This window comes from Falco cherrug, chromosome 12, assembly GCF_023634085.1.
Source record: "Falco cherrug isolate bFalChe1 chromosome 12, bFalChe1.pri, whole genome shotgun sequence".
Taxonomy (NCBI): Eukaryota; Metazoa; Chordata; class Aves; order Falconiformes; family Falconidae; genus Falco; species Falco cherrug.
In genome coordinates, this window is record NC_073708.1 from 30255258 (window position 1) to 30282968 (window position 27711).

The 27711-nt window shown below is 41.2% G+C and overlaps 1 protein-coding gene across 8 annotated transcripts in view; it reads right to left on the bottom strand.

Moving 5' to 3' along the window:
- Positions 1–4925: 4925 nt before the first annotated feature.
- DAB1 (DAB adaptor protein 1) overlaps positions 4926–27711 on the bottom strand; it is a 168071-nt gene continuing 145285 nt past the window's right edge. For 4 of the 8 annotated variants that reach the window (XM_055724866.1, XM_055724868.1, XM_027806953.2 and 1 more), the window contains 7 exons: positions 26547–26603; positions 23602–23664; positions 22386–22494; positions 19380–19928; positions 18419–18546; positions 17410–17481; positions 4926–8233 (listed from right to left, as the gene is read on the bottom strand). In XM_055724866.1, coding sequence (XP_055580841.1) covers positions 8189–8233; positions 17410–17481; positions 18419–18546; positions 19380–19928; positions 22386–22494; positions 23602–23664; positions 26547–26603 — 1023 coding nt within the window. In that variant the 3' untranslated portion in view covers positions 4926–8188. Of the gene's footprint in view, positions 8234–17382; positions 17482–18418; positions 18547–19379; positions 19929–22385; positions 22495–23601; positions 23665–26546; positions 26604–27711 lie in introns of all 8 variants that reach the window. The other 4 variants (XM_055724867.1, XM_027806958.2, XM_055724869.1 and 1 more) reach the window with 3 other exon arrangements.

The window sequence follows — 27711 nt, forward strand, 5'->3', positions numbered from 1 at the left end:
ATTAACTGAATCCTTGTAGCAATCTGTTCCGAATAAAAAGATTGTATTTCAGGCAGCCAGTTTTTCAACCCAAAGTCCCCGAACACACAGTCAGTGATTAAGTGCCCTCTCAACATGGAGGACAAACGGTTAGGAAAGATGGCTGAGGTTGTGCAAAGCTTTTTGTTTGCCTTTTTGGCCTTATTTTTTTTTGTTTTTGAACCCAAGACCTGTGTGATACAGCTTGCTCAACCTTTGACACAATTGATTTAGCTGTTAATTATTTGTCCATGACCAAAACCACACTTCCAGAAAAGACCTCTCCATACGTGGGACCTTTGCTGGCTGGGCAATGCAGTGCACACCCAGTATTGCAATGGCAGCAAAAGAGAAGCTAAGACGATAAGCACAGAGCAGCCTCTAGACGTAACTGCAAACCAAGGCAGTGATCCCGGCGCGTGAAGATCTCAAGGCAAACTGCTCCTGTTTGCTGCTTGTCTCCGTTCGGCTGCCTCTCCCCATGCGCATCTTAGTGGGGAACGTGCCTGGTTCTGAATCAGCAGAAAGAAGTGAGGTTAAAATAGGAGCAGGGACCCACAAGACACTTGGGTCCTACACTTTTAACACACTTTTCAGAGAGAATTGAAAAGCAAAATCAGGTTTTCCATATAATTTATCATCTGGTTTAATTAGAGGTCGGTCTGACACATAAAACTGATGACAACAACCACAGCTCATTTTCTGCCTCCTCGCAGTTTGGGGCTTCGTGGGTCCATGGATCAGCGGGAACGTCGCCTGGTAATGCCGTCTCTGTCCTCTTTCCCCAGTCTTGTTCCTCCTTCGTCGCCGACTCGGTAGCCGCGGCTGCCTGCTGAGCTGTTCTGGGAGTCCCAAAGCACTCAGCGCGAACAGCGCTGGAAGTCACTGTGGGCGGGTTTCATCACCGTCAAAAACGAAGCCTCTCTAAGCATCCGCCGTGAACACCGAGCTTTCAAGTGCAACAAACACATCCTTTTGCAGAGTTCGTAACACCAACATAAGTTTGTGACCCCTTGCTCCCTGTAAATAAAACCTATACAGTTTTGCCAAACACAATTTATATATTTTTTTTAATGGCAGTCTCCTGTTCAAAGGAAAACTGTGAAACACATCAGAGATGAAAGGCCCTCCCTGGGAAAGGTTAGAGTGGAGCCAGCAACCAGCTCTTTATGGCATTGTTAGTGCATTTTTCAAAAATAATTCCCTTTTTTTTCTTCTCTGAGACCATCTTTTCATTCCCTGCTTCAGAACTCATAACGCATTTTCTTCTGTGGAACACATCTGGCTCATTCAAAGGCAAGAGGAGGCTCGCCCACTGATTTTAGTGGTGAAGAACACAGGGTGGCAAATATACAGCAAAATTTACAAGTAATAACCCCTAAAGAATGTTTCCAGATGTTTACTACACCTAACTGTTGCATCACCGTTATTGTTACTGACACAGTTATTTTCTGGTGGTGAGGCTGGTCTCTGAAAGACCCTGGGTGTAAAAAAAAAATATAAAAATGTTGAACTTAATTCCCCTTTTCTGACTTCTGGTTCACTAAAAATAATGCCTTATAGCGACTCAGCCCAAACTGGGCATAGGTTCAATTCCTCTGAAAGCTCTGATTCTAAGGTCCTGTGAAGACAGTAAGACAGGGGCTGCAGTAATGAGGAGACAAAGAAAGAAAAACCCACCGTGCCCCATCCCTTGCCTCCATCTCCTCTCCATTAGACCGCAGGGTAACACACACACAAACTCATTTTCGAACCAGAAACAGCATTTTTAAAAGAAAAAACAAGACGCTTGTAATCTGAACATGTCAAATAGTACAAAATTTACAAAACCCGCAACACCTTACAGCACTGTAACTTCTGCTTATTTCTAAGACAACCAGCTCCTGACACTGAGAGCTTTTCTCAGACCCCTAATAACTATCTGTTAAAGAAGACAAAGATGCCACAAAAGGTCTTCACACAGCTAGTACCTGGCAATAATTCTTCATAATCCTTTATTTTCACAAATGTCTGAGGTTGAATGGACATTGATTTGCTGCCCGTTAACCTGGTTTTCTTTTAATCTATTGTGATTTCCTTTCTTTGCAGGTGAGGAGTATTTATAGAAGTGGTGCTGCGGGAGCTATGAAATGGGGTTGAAAAGCCAGCAAATAATATCAGATCTTAAAAGACCCTTTTAAAAAAAAATACATTCTGTATCTGAAAGCCCCTTGAATGGGTAACATCTGAGACTATTCTTCTTATTGAGATTTTCCAGGTGCTGATAAAACATTTTAGGGGTGATAGATGAGCCACAGGGCAAACACGTCGATTGAGATAAGACTATTTAAAGCTCTAAAAACTAATAGCTGGAGAGTCGTTTCACTAATAGACCTGATATTTCCTGCCTCCAGTAGGATAATTTTAGAAAGAGACAGGCAATGTTACAGGTACTCAGGAAATCGTATCAGGATATCTCCCCATATTCCTCACTGTCATGCTGAAATGTATAATTCAGTTTCCCCACACTTTCAGACAGCCAGTAAAGCAAGAAAAAAATACCCTTTTTCCTTCCCCAAGCCAGCCCTCTGCTTTATCTTATGTATTAAAAAAAAAACCAAAACACAAAACCAAACAAAAAACCAAAAGCCTGTTAATGGGGCTGACCCTAAAAAAAACAACAACCTGTGGAAGACCTCATCACAAGAGAGGTGACAGAAGTACTCTTACAAATCATGGTGTTTGCAGCAGCAACATCAGACCACAGCCAGGAACAGGGGCTGAGTCCCACCGATTTCCCATACAGGAGCAGAACCAGCAGCCAGGAGCAGTGCATGCAGCAGCAAGGACAGCGTTAGTACAGATGCTTCTGTAGATGATCCGCGCTCACACATTCCCCCAAACCCTCCATTTTCTGGCTGCCACATGCACTCCCACTTGGCTCCTTCACCACTGAGTGCTTTGCATGTTAGCTTAGAGGAGCAATTGTAGACAATGGATTCAAACTGCTCTAGATAATTGCCAACAGATACTCCCTTTCATCTCTTTGAAATTATATTCTTCTGGTTGAGAACAGTGTTTGCCAGAAAACAAAAAAATATGAACCTGACAGGACAGTTCTTTAGAAAGCAACAACAACAAAAAAAGGAAATCGTGCATGGAAATACCTGTCACAACCTAGAGAAAGGCAGAAAGAGGTGAGCTTGTCTGTTGCAGCAACTGTCACCATGTAGTGATTAAAGCACATAAAACTGGCCTTTAATCAAACGTAAGCAAGTTAAAATTGCATATTCCCAGCCTATACGATCAATTGCTTTCCCAGAAGTCACTGACATGGAAAAGAGAGACCTGGCAGAGTCCTCACTTCTGTAAAACCACAGGTTGGTTCTGCAAACTGTTTGGTAATAAATTCTCACTACTGTAGGAGACTGTGGCCTTAATTAGCATTAGTTAAATCGGAACCACTTTGACTACACTAGTCATGTTTGAGCTGGATACTCTCGTACACAATCTAGAGACTCCGAGCGCAGCCAAGTTACAGTAACATGAATGCAATACACTGTACTGATGCAGCGCAGTGAGAATCAGACTTCCCCCCGCCCTCCTGAACAATGCCCACATGCAGCCATGTCCTTCCTACTCCGAGGTTCCTCACCATCACCGGCCTGCATCCCAAATCTGCTCATGCTCAATTTTTAAACTGAGTCTGCACAGCAACTGTGCAACACAAGCCAGTTGTCCGATTTTTCCAGCTTCATTGTGGGAGCACCAGAGGAGTATCAACAAGACGAGACTTGGCCTACACTGCAAAAACGCATTTCAGTTTGAAGCCATGCTTAGCTGTGTCGTACTTCACTTAAAGTTGGCATTTCATAGCTCGTCGGAAACCAGAGATTGTGTTCCTCCTTCCAAGGACACCCAAATACAGTCAGCTACACACAGGGTCCAAAGGCCATTAAGGCTAGCATGCGTTCATCACAACAGAACAACCTTTATTCTTAGGTGGGACCCACGTATTTCAACAGCGCTCATCGACAAAGGCAATGAATGTTTCAGCATGACCTACTGGACATTTCTGGTGGAAGAGAAAAGGATGAGACATCAAGAAGAAGAAATACAATAAAATATATGTGCACATATCCACATCCTTCTCTCTGTCTATATATAAACACATACTTCTTACCCTTAAATTTCAATGTGGTATGTTGCATATTTGCATTACTCTCCTGGCAAAGAATGGTACTATTCCTTATTTCCACTGAGAGATCCAGTACTCGGTATCTCTGAATATAAAATAATTTTATTTTGCATGCAGCATCATGAGTTTCACACCAGCAAAACACTTCAGCCTACCCTATGCATTGCCCCAACCAGTAAACGTCCAACTGCAATATGAAGCGGTATCATTATTATGTTTTTACTGGATTAAGCCTTTGCTCACAGTTCTGTGCATATTACTGGAAAGTTTTGGGTTTTTTTACTTCCAAAACTGTCATGTTTAAATGCACATTTTTAATTTGAAATCTTACTTGAAGAGGAAAATGTGAGCAAAATAATTGCAGCTGCTCGTGCCACAAAGGTACTCTAGCTTTGGTAGCATCACACAGCGTGCTCTGCACCCAGAATGTGCGATTTTACAAGAGGTGACTAAAATATATACTGGTTTGGGATGCTCGTCCTAAAACACCTGAAAAGAGGCCAAAACCATGGAGGCAGCAGTTAAAAGCAGCAAGTTAAGCACTTCCAAGACAAGCAACTGAGAGTAATTAAGATTAGGTATCGATCAAATCGAGGCACTTCTTTTTCTCCTTTCCCAGATATTTCCACCGTCAAAAATATTGGCTATGACAGACACCAACACTGAGCTGAAAGAGTGGCAGAATTATCACAGAAGAGCAAAAGCCATGAAACAAACTTACTGAAATGACGCCTTTTAAAAATGTTTTTATTCATAACAGTATTACATGGTGTGTTACAGAAATTAATGGAAAATTTCTAAAAATTTGTTGGGTTTTTTTTTTTTGTTGTTGCTGAATGCATTATACATAAAGTTAAAAATAATGTGTCCGTGTATGTTAACAAGTGGTCATTATCTGAGGTAAAGTTAAAGTAGGTTTAGAAATGTACTGCAACAGTCATTTTATCTTTCTCATATTTATTAAAAAAATATGTGTCAGAATGCAGAAATAAAAATGAATGAAAACCACGGAGTAAACATTTTTGCAAAGAAGGTGCCCAGTACGTTATTAGATGAAAGGTTTCATCAGACAATTGGATGACTACGATCTATCAAAATATCTTTTCATGACAGGTAAAGATCAAGAACCTACAGGGGATGATAACAGGATGGCTGGTGGGATTCCCTGGTTTTTAAATTTAAAGTGACGAATTAGTGCTAGTGAAGGATGAGGGATTAAACAATTGCACAAGCTGGATATTTTAGTTATCTACAATACTGGTACAGTGCAGAGGCCTTCCAGTCCTCTCAGCTCAGCATCGCAACCATGACAAGGATGATCTCTTCGTATGACAAGACAATTCAGAATTTGTTTTTATTTATGAGCGTTGGTAAAGGCAAGACAAAGGTCCATGGTGATGGTCCAGCTGTCTCTCATGAGACACTAAAATTCCAGTCTCATTCCCTCGGCACCTATTCGTAAATGATCTGCTTCCTACAAATACGTTGTCAATGGATGATCCTCTGAGACATAAATCTCTTCCTTTTCTTTCATTGTTCTACCCCATAACTGGAAATGCACTGATGATACTAAACCTCAAATGTCTATGATGAACCAAAACTGTCTTTGTGGTTCCGTATGTAGGACAAAACCCAAAGGAGCCACTGCGGAAGAAAGTAGCACCACTGTGCAAATTAGGAAAATATTCTTAAAAGATATATCCTTCTGAAACACTTTTACCTCTGCTTTTAATCCCAATACACTCAATCCGCCAAGTTTTATTTTATCTTCTCCATTAGAAAACTTGATCTTCCTTCTGATGGGAAAATAAGGTTTGCTACAAAGCTGTGTGCACATGACTAAGGAATAAGCATCAAATGACCATGAATGGGGATAAAAGTTCTCTTCTCCGCAGGTTAGGTCTATTCACAGCTAATTTTTCATTCACATACATTCTGTAACGCACATTGCTCTAATTTCTCTAATCAAAATAAAAGACTGGAATCATGTTGTGAGACTTGGTTGTACATATCAACAATCGCCACCCCATTTATTCTGTCTTCTAAACCATTTTTAGCTTATAACAGAGATGAAAGAAAGTAAAATATTTATAACTCCAGGCCTATTTTAATCATGACAAAAATGTAAATCCTAATGTGTCAATTTAAAAACAAAATCTGCACAATAACCCTTAAAACTGATTAATCATTTGATTTCTTTACCCTTTTTTTCCTTTTTCTGTTTTTTTTTTTCTTTTTTTTTCTTCTTTTTCTTCTTAGTGTTAAACCACTAAATTCAATATACTGTAACTGCATAGGAACATCAGGAAAACACATTTGACCTGTATAACAATTCTCTGTAGGGCAAAAATATATAGATTCTTTATGAAAATCATGTGCTAAACATATGAACCCAAACACTGCACTTTTGCTTCATAAATGTAAAAAAAGGAAGTTTTAAATTCTTGTTTTGTGTGTAAACAGTTTGATGACTTCTATGCAGAGGTTCAAAGTAATGTCAATGAAACGTGATTTCTCATAAGTGGAGTACGTCTGGGTGATAACGCTAGATCATAAAATCATGTGTTCCCATTAATTTCACTAGTCGCCGACAAGCTGACTGCTTTTGGCAAATGCGCTTGAGCTTCAGCCCATTATCGTAAGCATGTGAAAAGAGTATGTGATGTGAGAACCACAGATTGGGTTTGCCACACCTCCCAAGCACTGCAACTTGCTACCTTCTCTACAGTGTAATGGCATTAGTAAAAGAATTTTCATAACATTGATATTTACAAAAAACCTGGCAATTTTCATTCGAACTCCTTAAAGCCATTTCCCCTTAAACATTTAAAGAGTTTAACAGTAAGATTTTTTTTCAAGTTATAAAATAAAAATCCCATTTGATTTTTCTGATGTACAAAAAGTGATAAAGATGAACATTTTGATCAACAGAATCAGTTTGTTATTCCAAAATCCATGCCATCCTTGTCCCATTTGTAAAGTCCGCTTCATCCAAATTCCTAAACCAGAATCACACCAGTATTATTTGGCAAATGATATTTTTTTTTCATCAAAAATGGCACACAGAGAAGAAAACACTTGTCTGCATAGCATTACAGCAGCAAGATACTGAAGAAATAAAAATATTCCTTTTCTGCACTTTGTTTAGAGCTTCCTAGGAAATACTGACTCTTTTGTCTTTCCTCAGTGGGACTCGATGTCCTTTCTCTACCCACGAGTATTCAAACAGAAAGCAGCATTTCTTCCTCATGATGCGCTAGAACTTAAAGGTCCATTTGGCAACATTTTCAGTCAGGATGGACAGACAACCGAGTTCAGTTCTGTGGTTTCAAGTTAGGAATCATTTCCACAGGAGGCATTTTGCTGTTAGATTTGTCTCTCATACAAAACTACAGAATAAGAAATGAAAAAAAAAATAAAATATGACACTGCCAGTATTTTGTTGTTGTGGTGGTGGTTTATAGATGTCTACACAGGGAGGGGGTGGGGGAAAAAAGAAGTCAGGATCAGCCTGATGTAAATGATGATGAAAAACATGTCACCATGACGTAAAAAGTGCCGACTTGTGCCCAAAAGGCTGTGGAATGATAATGCCACTGCTACATACAGATGCTGCTTTTTGCTCAAAAGAAAAAGAATGTCTAATACTCAACAAATTTCAGATGCTCATTATTTATATGTGGCATACAGAAGATACCAAAGGTTTAAAAGAAGATCGAGGAGTAAGATTTCCTAGTCTGGATACCCACGACTTGTGTGGACGGGGCTGGACTCACGGTACGATAAGCAGGGCGAGTTTTTGCTTTGTGCTGCCACAGGAATCTGCCATTGGTTGCCAAAAACACCATCAGGAACACTCGTAGAGCCAGTCCAGGAGGGCAATCATCTCTCCTTGTCAGACAAAATGAATCGGAAAAAAAGCATGGAAGCCAAAGGCTTGCCAGGTTGTTGGGTTTCGTTTGAGTCCTGGAGCACCACAAGCCTGTAACAATGCTATTTCTTAGGTCTGTTGATCTGGGCGTAGAGAGGTTCTGCTTCCTGGGGATAACAAAAATAAAATCAGCCGAGATGTCTCCGGACAGTCTCTAGAACATTTTTAGAACATCTGCTTGAGAACAGCAATACCTTGTGAGTCAAAACCCAAAGGAAGTGTTTGTTTTCTGTGCTGCCTTGAGTGATCACGGCACCCCAGTTGAATTGTGAAGCAAATGTGACATTATTTCAGAAAATGAATGCTTACTATCAATTTCCTCTTCCAGTATTGGTCGTGCACCGATCCTCAGGAGGTATTGCTGGGCATAGACATATGAAGAAATGAAATGATATTTATATGACTAGATGTTTTGAAGTTTACAGGCCAGAAATGCAGCTGGTGTAAAACGCTGTTACTCGTACCAGGCTGAGACCCCCCCGGCAGCACAGCAGCAGAGCATCGCAACTCATGGAGAAAAACACTTGCAAACACAAACCGCCGCTGAAAGCTGAACTAATGAAGCTGTGACGGGATTTAAAATAACAATGTGAGACGCCTATGAAGAACGAGGAAAGCTAGCTCCGTGCAGTTTGATTAGGAGTCTGTATAACCATTAGTACAATCATTAAAGCCGGGAGGAAAGCGTGTCGATTTGCTAACAGATACTTCCTTGGGAATTTCCTGGATGTGTGTGGGGGGGAAAGCTGCCATGGTCTTTAGTGCTGCTTCGTAGCTGACACCCTGTGCTTTCTTAATACTGTGTTCATCTTGGCTGCAGTGGGAAGCAAACCAGCCATGGACCCTGGAATCCATTCTACTTAATTTCCAGAAACTAATTTATTAAACTAAGAATGACATCTAAAAAAAGAACGAGACAGGCAGAAAGGCTAATTAATGCCATACTGCATTAACTCTCCACAGCTTGATAAATATTCAAATACCATGCCACGACGTTGAATTTAACCAACTTAGAATCAACTCATGTTATAGCAGCATCAGCAGAAGCCGACTTTGAGCAAGAAAACCTCTGAAGGCTGGCAAACCGCTGGGCACTGTGGAGCACAGAAATGTCTAGCAGCGGATGGCACAGGATTTTAATCACTGCTTATAAAAACGATGCTGCTGATGAGAAAAACAGCCCAAAGATGGATCCATAGGGCTATCTTTACTCTGTGCCCAGGGTGCCTGGCCAGCATTCCGGGCTGTGTCCTGTCCCGGTGCTCTGTCCTGCCTCACTACGCATCTCGTGTCGAATGAGGAGCAACACAAGAAACCCAAAATATGATGTTTCCTCCATACCGAGGCAAAGTTGTTGCTTATTCCTTGAAATTACTACATTTCTGGAGCTTGCAGAGATTTCCCTTCCCCGTCCTCTGCCTACATGAAGCCCTGAGTACACTACTAAGCATTATGAGAGGATGAGAGAAATCCTTTGGAATGATTAAATAAAGGCTGCTGAAATTATCCCCAGCAAGAAGCAAATATATTTTGTGACCTTGAAAAACTGAAGGTAATCAGAAGAGATGACTGAGAGTAAATAACTGCATTTCACACACTGTGTGCTAGGTCTACCTATGCCAATTTTCATGTACTACAGACACGAAACTGGCAGAATGATCTATCACAGTTAGTTCAGAGAAAATCTGTACTAATTAATGTGGGAACCTGACACACACAAGGCCATTCTTCAGGCGTTTGCTGAACCTGAGGTGATTGCAAGGGGAAGCGAAAAGGAAGGAGAAGAAAGGGGGAGGGAGGGAGGGAGAACATCCCTCTGGAACAAAAGATGTCAGTTTTTCAAATGTCTTTTGGGGGGGGTGTGGGGGTGGAAAAGAGCTTTTCAAAATGTCAAGTGTACTTTTTAGACCTGTCCTCAAATCTCTTTAAGATATGCAGAATAACAGGCGTCCTAAGGCGTCAGGGAACTCTACACCCTCAGAAGGGGAGGAGGAGCTCATCAGAGGCCATCAGCACTTCCAACAGCACGAGGCAGTCTTTAGAATTAGGTACTTCTTTTGTTCATAGTCAACATTTATCTGAACATACAGGTGACAAGCTCACACAAGAACATACGTATGGCAAAGGCCTGCATTTCTCACCGATATGGGTAATTTTTCTTCCAGTAGACCAGAGAATTTTGAATGAAAAGGGTGCTCTTATGTCTTCCTTTTAGTTGGTCTCCCCCTTTGGATGCCTACATGGGAAATTAATTGCAGTAATTGCGTGCAATCTTCCCAGCCAAATTTTTTTGTCAATGACTGAGATTTGTTTTCTAATAGCACGTTGAGATCATTCAGGCAGTGTGTCTTGCCTGTAGCCCAACACTGCAAACAGCATCTGTACAGTATTGACAACGACACAACACAGCAAACACGAGCAGAAGAGGACAGAAGAGAGGCAAAAGGAGAGTTGAGCGCTGTTGACTTCACAGACAGCTCCTCTCTCTCATGACGCCAGGCAGCGGGGGCTTTCACAAGCATTACTTGGGATGGTCTTGGAAGCAGAAATAACCCCCGTTTTTCACACGCTCCACGCAAGTCACAGGGCATGGCAGGCCAGCCTAACTCTTCTCACAGCACCAGAATCATCTCACCAATGTTTTCTGCTTGCTACTCCTACCAGCGTGTTAGGAACAGATCCGGAGGGAAGGGTATGAAAGAATGGGTCTTTGTCAGAATAAAAAAGAAGAGAGGAACAAATAAAAGAGCATATAAAGCTTCCAATTTGCATAAATGCCTTGCATCTTCAAGTGTTCTCCTTTCTATAGGATTGGCCCAGAAGCACTTCTGACGCGATTTCATCACCCCCACAGGGAGAAACCAAGATGACAACTGGCAGCACCTTTTTTTCCTGCTAAACCCTACTGGAAGGCTTCTATCAACTTTTGAGATACGTAATTTCTGGCAGATGTTTGAAAAGCAAATGTTTTCCTTGATGTTTGGAAGCTGCTATCAAAGTAGCATTTAGCTGTACTCTCACATACTAATGGGGCTCTTTACACTGAAGAGTAGCCTTTAAATACTGAGATGTTGCAGGAAGATGATATGAATTCACAGGTCAGGTACCTGACCAGGTGGCAGTAAAGGACCAGAAACGTCTAAATATACATGCTTGAAGTTAGACAGCTAAATATTCAGGAAGCTACAGGTATGTTGTGCAAATGTTGAATTACAAAGTCTCCTGGAATTAACTGCAAAAACTGCCAAAGAGAGAATTTTCCCTAAGTATGCCACATTTACATATTCCAGAGATACTTCATGCTCGAAATCAGTTTATTCTTCCCATTTTAAGGAACATTTTGCACAATAAACAAGACTGTAGCAAGCAGTAAGTATTTCTGGTATAGTACACTACTGCATGAGGTAACAAGGTTGCTAATGGTTTTGAATAACATTATGTAAATACTCGAAGTAAATTTGCATCCAATTTAAAGATATTAACATCTGCTCCCCAGCAGAAGTAATCACTGGGGGACACCTCTTGAAAGATTCATCACCTACTTGGGCCTGTGTAGGTGAGCTCACTCGCAAAACATAACACAGGACTTGGTTAGGAAGAAACCATTTTTACATTGGCAGCCCTTTCATCACAGCGAGGCACCCTGCTATGTGCAAAGCTTCAGGCAAGATGTACTGAATTGTAGAGGTGAGGCCCTCATAGATTTCTTTGCCCTTTACAATAGATTCTCAGCACCGGCTTTAATCCTGGCTGACTGATCAGAAAGGGCAGGCTCAAATGATAGAGTTTCATGAAATAAGTGTGCCAGCCAAAATGAGAGTCTTGTGCCGGGGATGCAAGTGAAGGGAATGGGAGTGCAACGCGTCTTCTCTTTGCGGCATGCTGACTCGATAAAATAGGACGTAGTAAACTTGGCAAGCAGGATTCAAATTAAGTATCTTTGGTGGTAAGACAGGTAATTCCTAGTGGTCCATTAACAGCCAGCGGCTGTTTGTTTTTATTACAGTTAGCCTCCAACAGGCGCATACATACATTCCAGTTTGGGATTATGACCAGAGTTTGGGATTATGATCTACTCTTACTCTAAACCTACATAGGAATGTTTCCTAATCTCAAATATCCAGTTTAATTATTAGCATTTTAAAAGTCTCTCTTGTTTTAGTATCAAGATGGATGCTGTATATCCATAAAATGAAAAAGCAATGAGAAATACGTGGAAAGATGAACCCTGCTTCATCTTCGTTCTCGTATAATAATGAACTGCAGCCAAGAAATAGGCCTGTTATTTCTGGGCCCTTTTCCTAACGAAACAGTAGCCATGCAATTATACTTTCCGTCTACCTATCTGTCAATTCTCCTTCAGAACTCTTGAACTCAATGGCCAATTTGAAGCAAAATGTTCAGCAGTCTCAAAGATACCGAATTATCACAAGTGCCTTTTTAAAATCAGTTGTTGTGCAGAAGACAGGGAACTTTTAAATGACCTCATTACCGAGAAAGCTAGAAGAGCTTGTCCCCTAATTGAATCGCTGGATTGCCAATCAGCAAGCGCACGGCTTTAGACAAGCTACACAACAAGAGTATGTTGTCTCTTGTTTAGAGGAAGAAGTTGGAGAAACGGGAGGGTACCTCGCTATTTCAAGTAGGAGATATGGGACGAGGTGAGAAACCTGTGTATGAGCTGGGTGGATGAAAATGGATAGTTTGAAGGGGATGGCAGCAGCGGAGATTAAGGCAGATCTGTAGGATGGCTCTTTACACAGAGCAGCCTGAACTTCTCTGGTCTTGTCCCTTCAGATACCCTGGAAAATATGGTGATGAACAAATGAGCATGAGGACTGAAATGACAGTTCAGGGATTTCTCTGAAACGAAGCAACACTTCCCAAACTGTGAACCCTTTCCAAACACACAACACTACCTCTTTCTCAGGTTCACAGCTCTGCTTGATGCTGTGTCTTTAGTTTGAGAATGAGCCTACAGTATGAGTAGGTCACCTATAAACACCGCGCATTTCTCTTTGGATTCTATTCAGTTCCTATTGAGCCGGATGAATTGTAATAACAGACCCTGCAAACACAGCCTCGGACATTTTGAGCCTCTCCAGAGTTCTAGTGCAATAGAAAGGGGGTAGAAGGAACAGGAGGATGCAGAATCATCTTAATATGCCCTCCTGAAGCTCACTAAGCTCCCAGATAAGCCAATACCTTGTCCGTAAGTTGCTATTTTCTTTCAACTTCCTAGTAACAGCCCAAATAAAGAGTTATAGTAGTCCATCCTGGAGCTGACTAAGATTATTAGGAACATTTATCACTAAGAATGGCACTCGCTCAAAGATGGATGATGGCAGCAGGCCACCGAAGTACCACCAAAAGCTGATAGACAAATATTCTAATGAACTGTTGCTCTCCTGACAGTGCTGATAGCATCATGAAGGGTGTAACATATTTTGAGGGCTTATAATTGTCTGCACACATTTCACAGAACAACTGAACAACTTTTTCAGGAAGATATACTCTACCAACAAATGTTTTGAAGGTTTCCTGAGAATCTCTCATGAATGACTGCCAGTGCAAGTGTTGAACTAGGCAGCATATCAATAGAGCTGCACTTGTTCCAGCACTTAAAATTACTTTTATTGCGATAATTGTGGTATCACATATTGTCTTATTCTCTTTCAGAATTTTCAGGCTGCTGCTAATTTGACCTCAAGAACTAGTTCATGTGGTCCATATGGAGTTAGACCACATTTGTGATATCTGACCCCACTATTCTATTCTTTCTGTAGTCAGAATGCTTTGTTAGGAGATGCTGGCCAACAAAACCACAGGTATCCAAAGAAGCCTGGCATCAGCTGAAGTTTGCTCCTCTTCCCTTTTCTCATCACGCACAAAGGCTCCCTTTTTCTATAGCCTTTGCTAAGCTTTTAATTGCAGAGCTTTGGGGCTTCCTAGTGTCACAGTGTGCTAGACCCATGGCTGAGGCTGAGTGAGCAGCTGATGCTGAAAGATGCCCAAGAACAGAAATACCCGCACCAGCAGGGTCTGCACGTAACGCCCTGCACTTCAGGCTGACTGGGTGCACTGATGCAAAGGGGGTGACCAGGTGAAAACTCTTCTGTTCAAACTTCTTGCTTTAATCCGAAATGTCAATAATAAGAAATGTTTGACATGTAAAATACAATCATAGCTAAATACAGTTCTTTCTCCCTCTCTCCTCTCACCATAGTTACCCCACATTCAATCTAAAGAGAGCAGTAGGGATAAAATGTCAATCAGCTGAAGATGACAGTCATTCTGTGTTCTCCTCACCCCTTTTGGAAAATCACTATCCATCCTCAATGCTGCTTATGAACAAAGGGAAAACAAATGAATACAAGTCTTGCTGTTCATAAAAAGCTCTGCGAAGAGTTGGGTTTTTTTCAGCTGTAAAGTTAGGCCTATCTGCTTCTTATCTCCAACCATAAAGGGACAAGAAAGTAATATATCCATAAAATGTCACATTTACGTACTAAGAACCCATAGCTATTTGTAGAACAGTGACTCATAAGAACAGCTACTGGTAGGATGATGATTTTGGGAGCTTAAGTTGAAGGTCGCAAAAAGAAGAGAGGAAAACCCGAGAAACAACAATAGTAACTGAAAGACGTGGCATGGCATTATTTCTAAATGATTATATGCAGTATCAGAAGGAATCAAGAAACCAAATTGCTAAGGTACCTTGAAAGATCAGCGTACAAATTACTAGACAGGCGAGTATTCTGAATACATCAAGATAAGTAAAGATATGGTATGGGCCCAGCTGATGTCACAGAGATGCTGGGAACAGATATATTTGAAATTTCTGAACACAATACTATGTCATGGTTCTGAGAGGTCCATTCATCTGAGTTGTTTACTGTGCTGTTCTTGGTGTGAAGAACCATGTTCTAAAGAGTGCAGTAATCCCCCACTGAACACACAAAAGTGGCTTTTATGCAGGCTGTGATTCTTTTGTACTACATGTTTCTCCCCATTAAGTTTCTCTCCAAATGTGGAGCTCAATACACAACACAGCAGTGAGTCCTGAATTGATAATTTTCCATGGAGATTAGACTTTCCATTGCTCTGATGAAAGCAGGCTTCAGAATTAGATGGGCTGGTTTTAGCAAGTGGATTTCCTACGGACTGCTGCTCAATGGCACTGAACAGAGGCACAATGATATCAGTGTAACTTCACTGGATAGAGGCTTTCTTTTTGTTCAGCTTCCTGTTCCTGCCTACAGCTTTTAGGAATTACTATAATATGATAATCAGTAACATTATTGAACATTTTCCAGAATATATTTCTGAGAATTATACATATTTTACGCAAGACTCTACAAGGATTAACAAAAAATCTAGAAAAAACATATGGAATCACTGGTAACATACTCTTCTTGCGGCTCCCAGAGACCCCTGACAGGTAAAAGAATGTATTTTACTAAGCATTATATAAAAGCAGAACAAAAGGAGTCCCTCACTTGACTGACTTATGTGGTAATATGCATTAACAGAGTTAAACTACTGTTTCAAGTTATATTCAGAACTGCTGGTAGGTAAATGTGTGTGATGCTAGCAGTTTACAAATGATGCTAACTACTTTTGTGGCAGCCAGAAAATTAGAAAGAGATTTTATCATTATTCTCCTCCCCAGGATGAATTTCAGAATTACCCTGACCATGATAAACCATAATAAACACATCTATGAGGGTTTCCAGAGTGTGGGACTCAGATAAATGTCAAATCCTCTTTCATGATCAAGGAAAGGACGCTTGGAATGATCTGAAGCTGGGATAGCCGGCGATGGCAGTGCTGGCCAAGGTCAGGCAAAGGCAAATGCCTTGGCAGCACCATCCATCTGCAGAAGCAGTTTTTGCTGGAGTACGATAACCAATGGACGCTCTTGTTAGAGCAGCTCATCCCAGCTTGGCTTCATCCTTACACTGTCATTTTTAGACTCGATGAGACACAAAGCTTAATGCTACTTTTGCTTTGGCCCCCAAGAAAGAGCCGAGCATTATGTTGGTGAAACCAAAGGAGGGGGAGATGCCTTTTGCCTGCTGAAACCAGGACACCTTCTCACAGCACTACATATTATTAAGAGATAATCCTATTACTCCCAAGTGGATCAAAGCTAAGTTACTGTAAGATTTTTGTAACCGTATTTAATGTACAAAATAAACTGACTCCTAATGAAACTATTAATTTGGAGTTGAAACCAAATTACTTTGGCTCAAGGTGGATAAGTCACTGGTAAATACAGTGCAATTTCTGTACAAAACCCAAAAGGGTTCTGCTGTTGTTACGGACTTGCTCCAGGAGCTCTGTGCTGGAGCACAGACGCCGTATCGGATCACGTATTTGGGTAATACAAAACATGAATGGCAGACAGGGAAAAGATAATGAAACGTATCCTTCAAATAGTAATGCTAGAGAGTATTTGGATGGAATAACAGTGCTCAGCGCTCATAAAACTATGTAGCTTTACTGTCTTTTTGGTAAAACATATATACTGTACTGAAACAAATGACAGAACATTCACTGGCAGCCACATTTTCTTACATGTTCTGTAACACAAAAGATGAAAAGATCATCTTTCCCGTCTGTCTGGATTTAAATGACTTACACTGATGAATAATTTTTAAAACATCAGTGATGCCAATGGTAATATGAACGATCATAATTTTCAGATGTTTTTGACTTGCAGTTGGAGATAAAAATACACAAACCCATTTCAATATTTTTTACATGCAGACAATAAATGTGCTTCTTCTACTGATTATCACATTAATTTAGGGTAGAGATGTTCATGTATCATTACATAATTTTGTTTAATGTTTGTCATGTCTATGGGTAAGATGTCTTTTTCCATTTAATATGTTACATCTGACTAAAGACCAGAGTGGTTTTGATAAAATGTTCTGCCTAATACATCGTTAGTAATGGCTCAGTTTCCCTATTACCCCTTCGAATCTGAACACAAAGTAAAATAGGTCTACATTTCTTTAAAGCATGCAGGCAGCCGAAACACACGTATTTGCATAAGCTGCAACACTTAGTGAATGGCAAAAGCCATGCAAACCACCGAGCATGAGGAATACACTGTGGATAATGGAGAGGAAAAACAGAAGAGATGGAAAGGAAAAATAAACCATGCATCCATGAAAGCAATGGTAGGCACTGGTGGAAGAGTAAGTGAGCACCTCAAGGTGTAGAGAAAAAAAGGACAGATACCTACCCCAACCTGCGCTATCTAGCTACCGACCTGTGGACTTATAGTATCACCAGTTGGCTCACCAAATGGATCACTGTTGGATGAGGCCTGAGACCCATCAGGCTAGAATACAAGAACATAACACCTTTTTTTCTCAACAATAGAAAGTGAAAAGTCAACACGAGGTTATTTTCATGCTGTGGGCATAACATGTACATCCTATCTCATGAAAATCAGAAAGTGAGACCTCACCACTGATATGTTCTCAAAAGCCATAGCGGTTTCCTACAGCAGATGCAGGCAGGGAAGGACCTCCCCAGTACCCGCTGGAGCCCACGCAGGAGCGGCCACGGACTTCAGCAGGTACTGGAGCAGACATACAAACCAGAATTGCAACAGGCCCTGAAAGCCAGTGAAACTATGTGAATAGAAATAGTTCAAGCTTGTGGTATTTTGCACCTTTGGGTCTTTTTTTTTTGTACAGACTCCTTCTTGCCTTTGGCTCACTTGGGCTCTTATCTGCCTAAGATACCTTGTGATTTAAAGTCATTGCTTGGATAACATTGCTTGCTTAGGTCCACTGAGTCAAAGGCAAAGAAATCACATACTGAGGGCCAGAACACTGAGGAATGTAACTAGGCAAGCAACTGGGATGCAAGAATGTGCAAGACAACATCAGCCATCATCTTTTAACACACAAACTCTCACATCTCTTTGTGCAGCCTCAGCATGTATGTTGTTTAACTTCGACTTCCTTACCACCGATAAGTGAGTGCTGGTATACTAAAGAGGACATTGGATACAACTAACATATATAACCTGACATATGAAGTCTGAGTTTGGTTCCTCCTATGCAATATTAGTGCATATCAACAGAAACATCATGCGATTACCTATCAAAACCAAAGCAGGAAGTGAATTCTGTCTGCAGCTCCCCTTAAATACCACCCAGCCCTATTAGGATAGTTATTTCTGATACTACCAAACAACATTTAAGTAACTTCTGTCTTTACTAGCTAAAAAGAGCTGATCAGTATTAAGAAACCTTGTTGCTACTCACAGCCTCTTGCTCCTCACTTTTGCTCGGGCTTTCAAACCCCTCTTCAAAGAGGTCATCTGCAGCAGGATCACTGGTATGAGATGCTGATGATTTTGATGGAGAACTCTGTCTGGGTGCAGGGGTTGGAGCTAAACAAAGATGAAGGTAACAGCAACAGAATATATATCTGTTAATTTGTTCAGAAAGACACAGCAGCACAAAATTTGCTCATGCTTTAGAGCCCTCAACTTTTATTACCACTGAAAATCATTTTCTGACAAGCAGCTTGCAAGAGGTAAATTTGAACTCAGTAGTCATTACCAATTCTATATATTTGATTGCATTCAGCAGCTTCCAAATGAAGTTTGGCTGCATCTGGCCTATGTCTTTAGGAACCAGGGAAACACCAGTACATTACATTAAGATGCATGAGTCACCTGCCCTATAGCAGGTAAGCGAAACAGAAGGTCTCCAGCTGGCCCCTGGTAAATCTATGTCTCATGAATTTCTCTTTTCAGCAGTCTGCAAAATCCCCCATCTCCATGCCATAAACATGATAAGCTTATTTTATTGCTCTTCAATAATTTCCCCACATCAAGCTATTAAAACAAATACCCGTCCCTTAATTTCTGCACAGTATGGCTTGAATGGGACATAAGTGAAACCATTTGTAAGGCTGAACGTCATGGCCATTTCCCAATCAGCTTGCACGTCCCTAGCACAGAACATATATTACTGTCGTCTTACAAGTTAAATTTCAGACTGCAGCTATTGGGGCTGTTGATTTCAATGGTCTCTGAAATTGCTCTCTGATACTTTTCTTTATTGGAATGATGGAACACATTTAATAAGCTAGACCATGCATGAAGGTTCTCAATCCATAACTGTGTTGCAATTTACTGTATGAAAAAAACAAACAGAAATGCTTTGAGGAGCAGTCACATCTGAGGAACAGTATGGCTGAAAGCATATGTATACTCACGTGAATTTGTAGATGGTGTCGTGGAAGTCACAGGAGTCAAATTTAACTGAGAGATGTCAAAGTCATCACAATCATCTGCTTCCTGTGCCATCCCAACTTTGTTAAAGTAACTTGAGAAGGCCTCTGAGGTACAACTGAGGGAAGGCTGATCTGGTTTTCTTGATGGCACTGGTGGAGGTTGAGCCATCTGGAAATCTTTAAACATTTCTTTTCCCATTTTCTGTCTGGGCCTGTCTGTCTGTGGACTCGATCTGTTGGAATCACTTGTGGGTGGAACAGTAGCTATAGGAGCAATGGTACCTTGAAACATGGCTGCTTGTAAAGGCAAAACAGTTTGTGTTGGCATGAAGGCAGTCGGTTGGAACTGACCAGCTACAGATGGCCACGGTTGCTGAGTAGGAGGAAAAATACCGGGTTGGCCCCACGCTATCGGCTGTCCTCCCTGCATCACCTGAGCAACTGGAGGCTGAGCACCCATGGCCAACTGCTGTTGAACAAGCGGTTGCTGTCCCCAGAAAGAGGGCAGAACAGCTCCCATGGCAACATAACCTTCAAAGAATAAAGAGAGCGGGGAAAAAAAAAAAAAAAGATGAAAGATTTTATCACCACTGTCAAGAACATGCAAAAAAAGCTACACAATAACTCAGAAACATGCAGGCTACATCGGTGATCCCAGAGCTTCAGCACACTTCAAAAGAAAGGCGTGGTTGGTTTCACATCATTGAACAAATACTTGTATACAAAAACACAGGCTGCTGGGTATTGGCAAGAATCCTTCCCCCTGTCTGAACCAAAAAGCTCTTCTCTTCCTCAGCGAGTCCCCCTGTGGGTCTGTGAAGCCCTGTGTGTCCCTGTGTGTGTGGGCCTGGTTGGCAGCTGGCCATCCGGCAGCTCCCTTCCCTGGTGCTCTGTCAAAGCACAGCCAGGATCAGTTGGGTCCAACCCCTTACCAGAACCACAGCAGCTCCCGAAACATTTCCTAAACTCACCTCCTTGCAGGACAACCTAGCTTCTCACCATTGAGCTCTGCAGGCTCTTCTCGCTACCCTGACCACCCCTTCCTCTGCCTTTCACCTCTGCCTGTCCTGCTCCTCTTGCAGCAAGGATCTCCGGGACTGAGCATGATGCACTGGCTGGGGCTGGGATGGAGTTTGTCTTTTCAGCTCAGCCCATATGCTGCTAAGAAACTGAGCAGCCAGAGCAAGCGGAGGGAAGGAGAGGATGGCCAGGGCACCCTCCCCTCCGCATAGCTTTGCCACAGCTCCTCATCCCTTTTGCTTTTATTCTTTGGTGGGGAGAGTGATGCATCAACACCAGCCAGCCCCTGCCAGCAGCACGGCTACAAAGCTGGTTCCAAGTTAGAGGGAAGCACCTTTACAATGTCAGCCAGTAGCTCAAGGGTGCTCGAACGACAGCACAACCTTCTGGCAAGAGAAAGGCTCTGTGCCATCTCTTCTGACACTTACACTTCAAACCATGGGGACTCTGAAGAACAAAGCAAGTGTCTCAAATTGCATAATAAAAAGACAGAGCCCAGATGAATCCAGATTAAAAAAAAAAACCCTCCCATTTGGTTATTACCTGGTTACTTGAGACAGCAAAAAAATTCCGAGCTTCTGCTGTACTACATACCTAATAACAACAGGCTGCTTCAGGTATTACACTAGCGTAAACCCCCTCTAGTTGGGGAGAAAATTAAAGATTAAAACTAAAATTATAGTTGCTTCCTGTCAGACCTGAAGTCTCCTTTCAAGCTATGAGAAGTTTGACTGTGTAGGAATTATGTGATCAGATGCTTTATTTACAATGAAAAAAAATAAATCTGAAGCTAGACTGAAAAATGTTACAAATTAAACCATGTAATACAATTATGTTCCACTGATGTAAGTATTATGTTTTTCAGATATGCTGTTAAACATTTAAATTAATGAATTACTGCTAATACCTGAAAATATGCAACCTCTCTTTTTCTTTAATACTGCAGTACTTTTAAAACTCTTGTCTCTAATCAGAGTGTTTTACTGAGTCCTCCTGTACCTTTTCCTCTTTGCTTTATTTCTAGGCTGGTTTTTAATGCTAAGCATAAGGGTGGTTGCAAAACTGTAAAGGGAAAAGCCCAAAATAATTTAAAAAAAAAATAGAAACTGAACTTTGAAACACTAAATTAACGAGTGATGAAAGGAACAGTAACTCGGATACATATCTGTTTCAATAGATGGCTATGATGGATTCTCCAGATGTCTTTTTGTCTTGCCCTCACTGTAACCTCATCCAAGCAGCAAGGGTTTTCATCTGGCATTATCCTCAAACACTTCACCATCAGCGTAACCCTTCTGAGATGCGGAGGCTAATCTGATGCTGCAATGCAGCCCATCAGAGAAGGAGTTAACCAATTAAAAAGTCATTGTTGAGTGATTCAAGGCATTCCTCCTCCTCCTCTTGCTTCCTAAGTGGAGCTGAGCACACTGCTCTTGCCACGCTCCAAGTCTCCCAGGGAGAGATCGGCAGTCCAAACCACATGGCTTCTGTGTCTATGCAGAATGCTACGCAGCTCTTACATTCTGAGCGCTTTGAGGAACACAGAAAAGTCTAAAGGCAATATCAGGATTTGACTAAGTGGAATGCCTTTGAAATGCAATCAAATTTTCCATGTCTCATTCTCTGCTTACCACAGACAGCACAGGATATTCATTGCTACCACAAAAGAAGCAAAGATAAGCTAAATGCTTTTTACTCTCGCTACTGTACCTCGAAGGTATGTTACCCAGATGGCTGAACTGTGCTTGAACTCCAGTGACTTTTTTGGCTTTTGTTTTAAAAAATGTGGCTAAATTCGAAATAATGTACTCCCTGCTTGTTAAAGACTGGTTTTGCCTTGCCCTGCCCTCAAAATCCTTCCTCACTGCCACTGTGCTAAGTTAATAACCCGATTACTGAAATGCAAACCAGAGCTGAGAACTGATCACCAAATTCGAGTCGAGCCTATATTTCCAGTAGATTTCTTACCTGAGGGTACAGCAGCAGTGCTGAAAGGTACAGAACCAAACATGTCTGTACTAGCAGGAAGTGACTGGGATGAAGATGGGATAAAGGCATCACCTGGAGTAGCAGGAGTCTGCAAGAAAACAGGAATAAAATACGGTGATGATGTATCAGCTGCAGCTTCTGCAGCACATACTTTGTCACATCGTAAGTCTAAAACTACACGTCTGGAGGGAAGAAAGAGAAAGAAAAAAGAATGAAAAGATATAGAAGGAAAGAAACAATAGAAATAAGAGTATTAGAATTTGCAGGAGATGGGAGAAAAAGAGAAAATTATAGACTTTGTACCAGAGGAGAAAATAAAAATAAAAATGGCCTGGAATACATCACATGCAAAATACTGATACAATTTCTTTCTCCAGAACGTACAGACTTGTGATTCCAGGTGTTAGGTGAGAACCAGTAGAAGCAGTGACCAAGGCATTAACATAACAACAGCAAAGGCAAATGAAGTATCTGCAGGATTTATGAAAAAGTGAATAAATACTGCTTCCGACTGACCACGAGGACCAGAACCATAGGTCTACATGAAAGGAGAAACCCAATCCAACTGAGCAAGCTAAGGAAGATGAGAAAGGACTCTGAACATCTAGTCCCAGACATGCTCCAGAACACTCGGAGATCTGAGGCTCCTCAATTTTCACAGTATATTCATACTCCCCTACAGCTTAATGTAAGGTTCAAAAACTTCAGAGGAAAACGATTCTGGTTTCATTTTATGATGCTGAAAAGTACGCTAAGAAAATGTTCTTTGCCCTCAGAACACATTCAGCCCTTTTTGCTGTCTTGTAACAGCAGTTCTGGGATATGTGCTTGGTGGAACCAGAGACACATGATATATAAGGCTGTAACTGGATCTTCCCGCAGTGCAGTGGAGAGACAGTGCAGTGAAGCATGCACCTCTGACAAACACTGGGGAAGGAGATCTGCAGCTCAGGTTGTATCTTGTGTGACACCTAGCTTTATATCAGAAAAATAAAAAGTGAAGATATTTTTTGCACATCATCATGAACCACTGACTCCACATTCAATTTGCTAGACTTTTATTTTCTTGCAACATAAAAACTACTTTGAAATCCTCCCTACTGGAATGGCCGATGACCTGAAATATAAATGTGCTCAATAAACGTGCTGAAAATAGCACGTAGAAAAACACAGTTTGGTTTCCCTGAGTACTCACTGGGGGAGAGGTTACATCAGGAGGAGTGGACATGTCCCCAAAAAGCTCTAGTTGGGTAACAGCCTGTAAAGAGAAAAAAAACCAACACATTTCCATTTATCTTTTGAGGAGAAGAAACTGTGAGTTAACTAGTTACAACTTGTAAAGTTAACTAGTAACAGCTAGCAATATAAATCCCCCTAAAGCCATATAGGCTTCAAATGACAAGTCCCGCATGAAGGAAGCACGTCGGTTCAAGCCATGGGATTTTGATATTGCTGATGGACCCAAACAGCCAGCAGCTGACCCTATAAAATGATTCTGTAGGGAATTCTCCACCATAAAAAAAATGAATAAAGCATGAAAAAACTATCCAAACTGGGACTGGATGCATTGCTGCTCTGCCCTTAACATCAGTGAGCACCAAGCATGATTTATGGCACGTCCTTCTCCCTGGCTCCTTTTCTAACGCCCCATTTCAAGGTCTTAAAACACAGCAGCAGACTGTGGAAGTGGCAGGAGGATACAGAAGGGAAGGGCTTTTAAAGTGCTGCCTGATTTCCCCTTGCCCATGGGACAGGTGTGACCTGGATAAGTGGGCTTGAAGGACGATGCACAGCTGGGTTACTTTAAGTCTGTAGCTCTACATTTAACTCATGCTAGAGATGTTTTCTCTGGGTGTCCTTCAGTTTGATCTCAAAATAGGTCACCCATACAGGTCTCACTCAACTGGACCAGACCAGAAAAAGCACTTCCATAATAAGCACCTTGAGTGGCCACATCATCAAAGCTCCTTCACATGTTCAGGAGTGAAAGTACTCTCTTCCACACATCTGCACCTGCGAATCAGTTCGGCTGGGGTCCAGGGATCGTAAAGCACGGATCCCTGGTGGCTCTGCAGGAAACCTAAAACCTAGCTACCATGCTTACCAGGATGGCTGTTCCAGAAAGCTTTGATGGGAACTCGAGCACTACTCCTTCCATCACTACCTTTCCGCTGCTCTCCTTCCCTGCATCACATTCAACCGCACCCACACATGTGGGAAGCAACAATTCTCATGATGAATAAGATTTAGTGCAAATCTTCATTCAGTTCACTGAATCTCCTCCCCAGCTTAGGCACATAACCCTTGAAGCCTCCTTTGACATAGAGAGGTTTGAAATTCAGTTCAGTCTTGACCTGCAAAGGCAGCCGCTTGGTGCTTTGAACATTAACCACGCTGGCTGCTCAGTCTTGACAGCCTACCAAAGGAGCTAAGATTTTTTCCTGCCCTCAACTTTCTATTAGACGTGACCCTTTAAGAGATAAGACTATCACACCAAATAGAATAATTTCAAAGGTTTATACATTTTTGCAATCCAATCTCTATTCCCATACACAAAAGCAACACTACAGTCACTCAGACCTGGAACTTGTCTAGCAGCTTGCATGATTCTCAGCTTTATGTCTAACAATGTACCTAGGAATGAATTATTTCACAGTTCCTCACATCATGTATTATATTAAATATATCACATTGCTTTAGTGCTATGATAATACATTTTCTTCTTATCTGCTTATATATCTCTCTAAGTATCTGTGTGGCAATGGAAAAAGGAAGAAAGCAGAAAATCCATGTTTTCTTCAGGGTACACTGATTGTAGTGTCCATTAAAAAAATACTGCTAGTAGTACTTTCTGGGGAAAAAAAAAAAAAAAGCAAGCCCTAAAGTCACTTCCACAGTGTGTGCAAACACACTAGGCAAGCATTGTTAAAATACCCAGAGAAGTTGGAATAATAACAGCAGCAGCAGTCATTTGGAAATCACTTCAAGCCTTCTGTAGGCACTACTGACTCAAGAGATGCCAGGTGACACCAAATCACTGAAAGAGCCACTTTCTTCTCACCTCTCCAAACTGCTTGTTCAGCACCACCCCTAGATCTGCCCTTCTCCTGCATCACCGATGAGCTTTTCACTGTTTTCTCCTCTCTGACTTGCTGAGAAATAGCTTGTGTCCTTTCGAGGAGGCCATGAGCAAAGGCTCTGCCAGTGCTTCCACCGTGGGTGAGGAAGCAGAACAGGCCGGAGGGGATGTGAAAGGGTTGGGCACACATGGGTACACAGACCAAGAGGAATTGTCTGTAAAGTTATAAATTTTTTGCTGAAAAAAATTTATAAATATTCATAAAAATACTGAAAATTGTTAGCGAGTGTGCATTTGAACTCAAGATTATATGGTGTGCACTTGAAAGTGGCAACTCAGATCTCTATGCCTTGATACCCCTGTAGAACAGGAATAATAACCCTTTTCAGAGTGCTTCAAGGTGGTGGGTCTTTGGAAACTCTTCACAGATAGAATTCTGTTAAAGCTCTTAGGGGAAACTGCAGATGGATTTCTAAACAGGCAGCTGGAGAGAGTGATAGGAAAGCACGCTTCACTATTTGTTGCAATAAATGCTCATCCACAATATTCCCCAAGAAAAAGGCATATATTTACAGGGGAATTACTTTTTATGGAATAACAACCTTGTATGCAGCAGTAGCTACAGAACTACAGCAGAGAATGTAGACAGAGATTTAGAGGGAACACAGCTTCCTCACTTTAACTAGAGACAGCTTTAAAGAGCAGTGCTTGGAGGTCAGATTGTAAAATCCAAATGGTTCAGGTCTGGATTCTTGATCTAGTTTTTCTCTACAACCCGATTCTCAGCCTGAATACATGAATGCATCTTCTCTGACATAGATGTAGTTTTATCCACTTGCAGCATATGAGATTCTGGACACCAAACAGTTATCTTTTATTTTTGTGATTTCACTGTCACTACAGAACTGATTTCACCCATTATGCTTTTTTAAATTATTCACATCTGATATTAGCTGCATTCCAGTGAAGTTAATCCCAAGCCGAACATTTTCTAATTGCACTATTCCTATAGATGATTTAATCTATATTTCCTCAAAACATTTTTAGTGTCACAACCTTACCTGAGTGACTGAAACAAGATTTTCATCAATGTCCAGCAATAAGTTTCCATTCTGCAGCTGTAAAGCATGATTTATGAAATGAAATGAATGATTTATGAAAATGACATGAATTTCTGAGCATGAAAATGATAACCTCCATAATTATTGACTTCAGTATTGAAATGAAAACCCTTTCCATCTTGCAGTGAGCACAGATATGAAATCACACAGTCAAAACAGTGAGTTTGAATGCTGCTGGGATGTGGGGCAAACATACGCTTTTATTTGTGCTAAACCTCATCTTCTGGTGTATAAGGCAATTCTACTGCTTGCATCATAACTATTTATTTTTCCAGATACTTATTTATTCAGCAATAAGCACACTCAGTGAGCTCTGATCCTGCTTAAAATAATGGAACTTTTCACTGGCTTGGTGAAAGAAAGGACTTAACATCCTAAGGGGAGAAAAAAACAACTGGACAACAAAAGCTCTAAAGGCAAGTATTTGCAGAAAAACACAGCTTCCTCTTAACTAGGAGAACTATAATGTAAATATATTTAATATGAACTATTTATTTCCACAGTGATTTTTAAAGTTACTTATGCAGGTCAAATCAAGTTATACTGAAATCCATGGTTTATGTGTGTGTAAATATATATGGGAGTATACTGCCCACACATGCATGCGTGTTTATATCCATCTACATATTTAACACAAATTATCATTCCAGTGTCCTCAGAATGCTAAATTTCAGATAACATTTATTGTGGCATTGGAGACTTCTTTTCTCAAGAAACAAACACACTAGCAAGTTATCAAAAATCAAATCTTAGGTGACTGAGAAGCTTCATACAAGTTACCAGGCAGTAAACCCATTCCATCTTAAAACAGTTTAAAAACCTCAGAAACAGCCTAGAACACTCCCCCTTCCCCCTTCATCTCATCACAGACATGAAGAAGAAGAAGAAAAAAAAAAGACTGGTAAAAGCCAAAGCTAAAGGAAGAAGATGCTATCATGCACAACCAGGGAAGGACCCAGTCTTGCACATTCTTGGAGCTGACAGCGTGTTCCCCCAGCCTCAGGTACGGAAAGTATGAAAAAAGCTGCATCTGTTTTATTCAAAGAACACTACAGACCTTGAAAATATTCTTAAAATGAAACCCGAAGGGTTTACACCTTCAGGA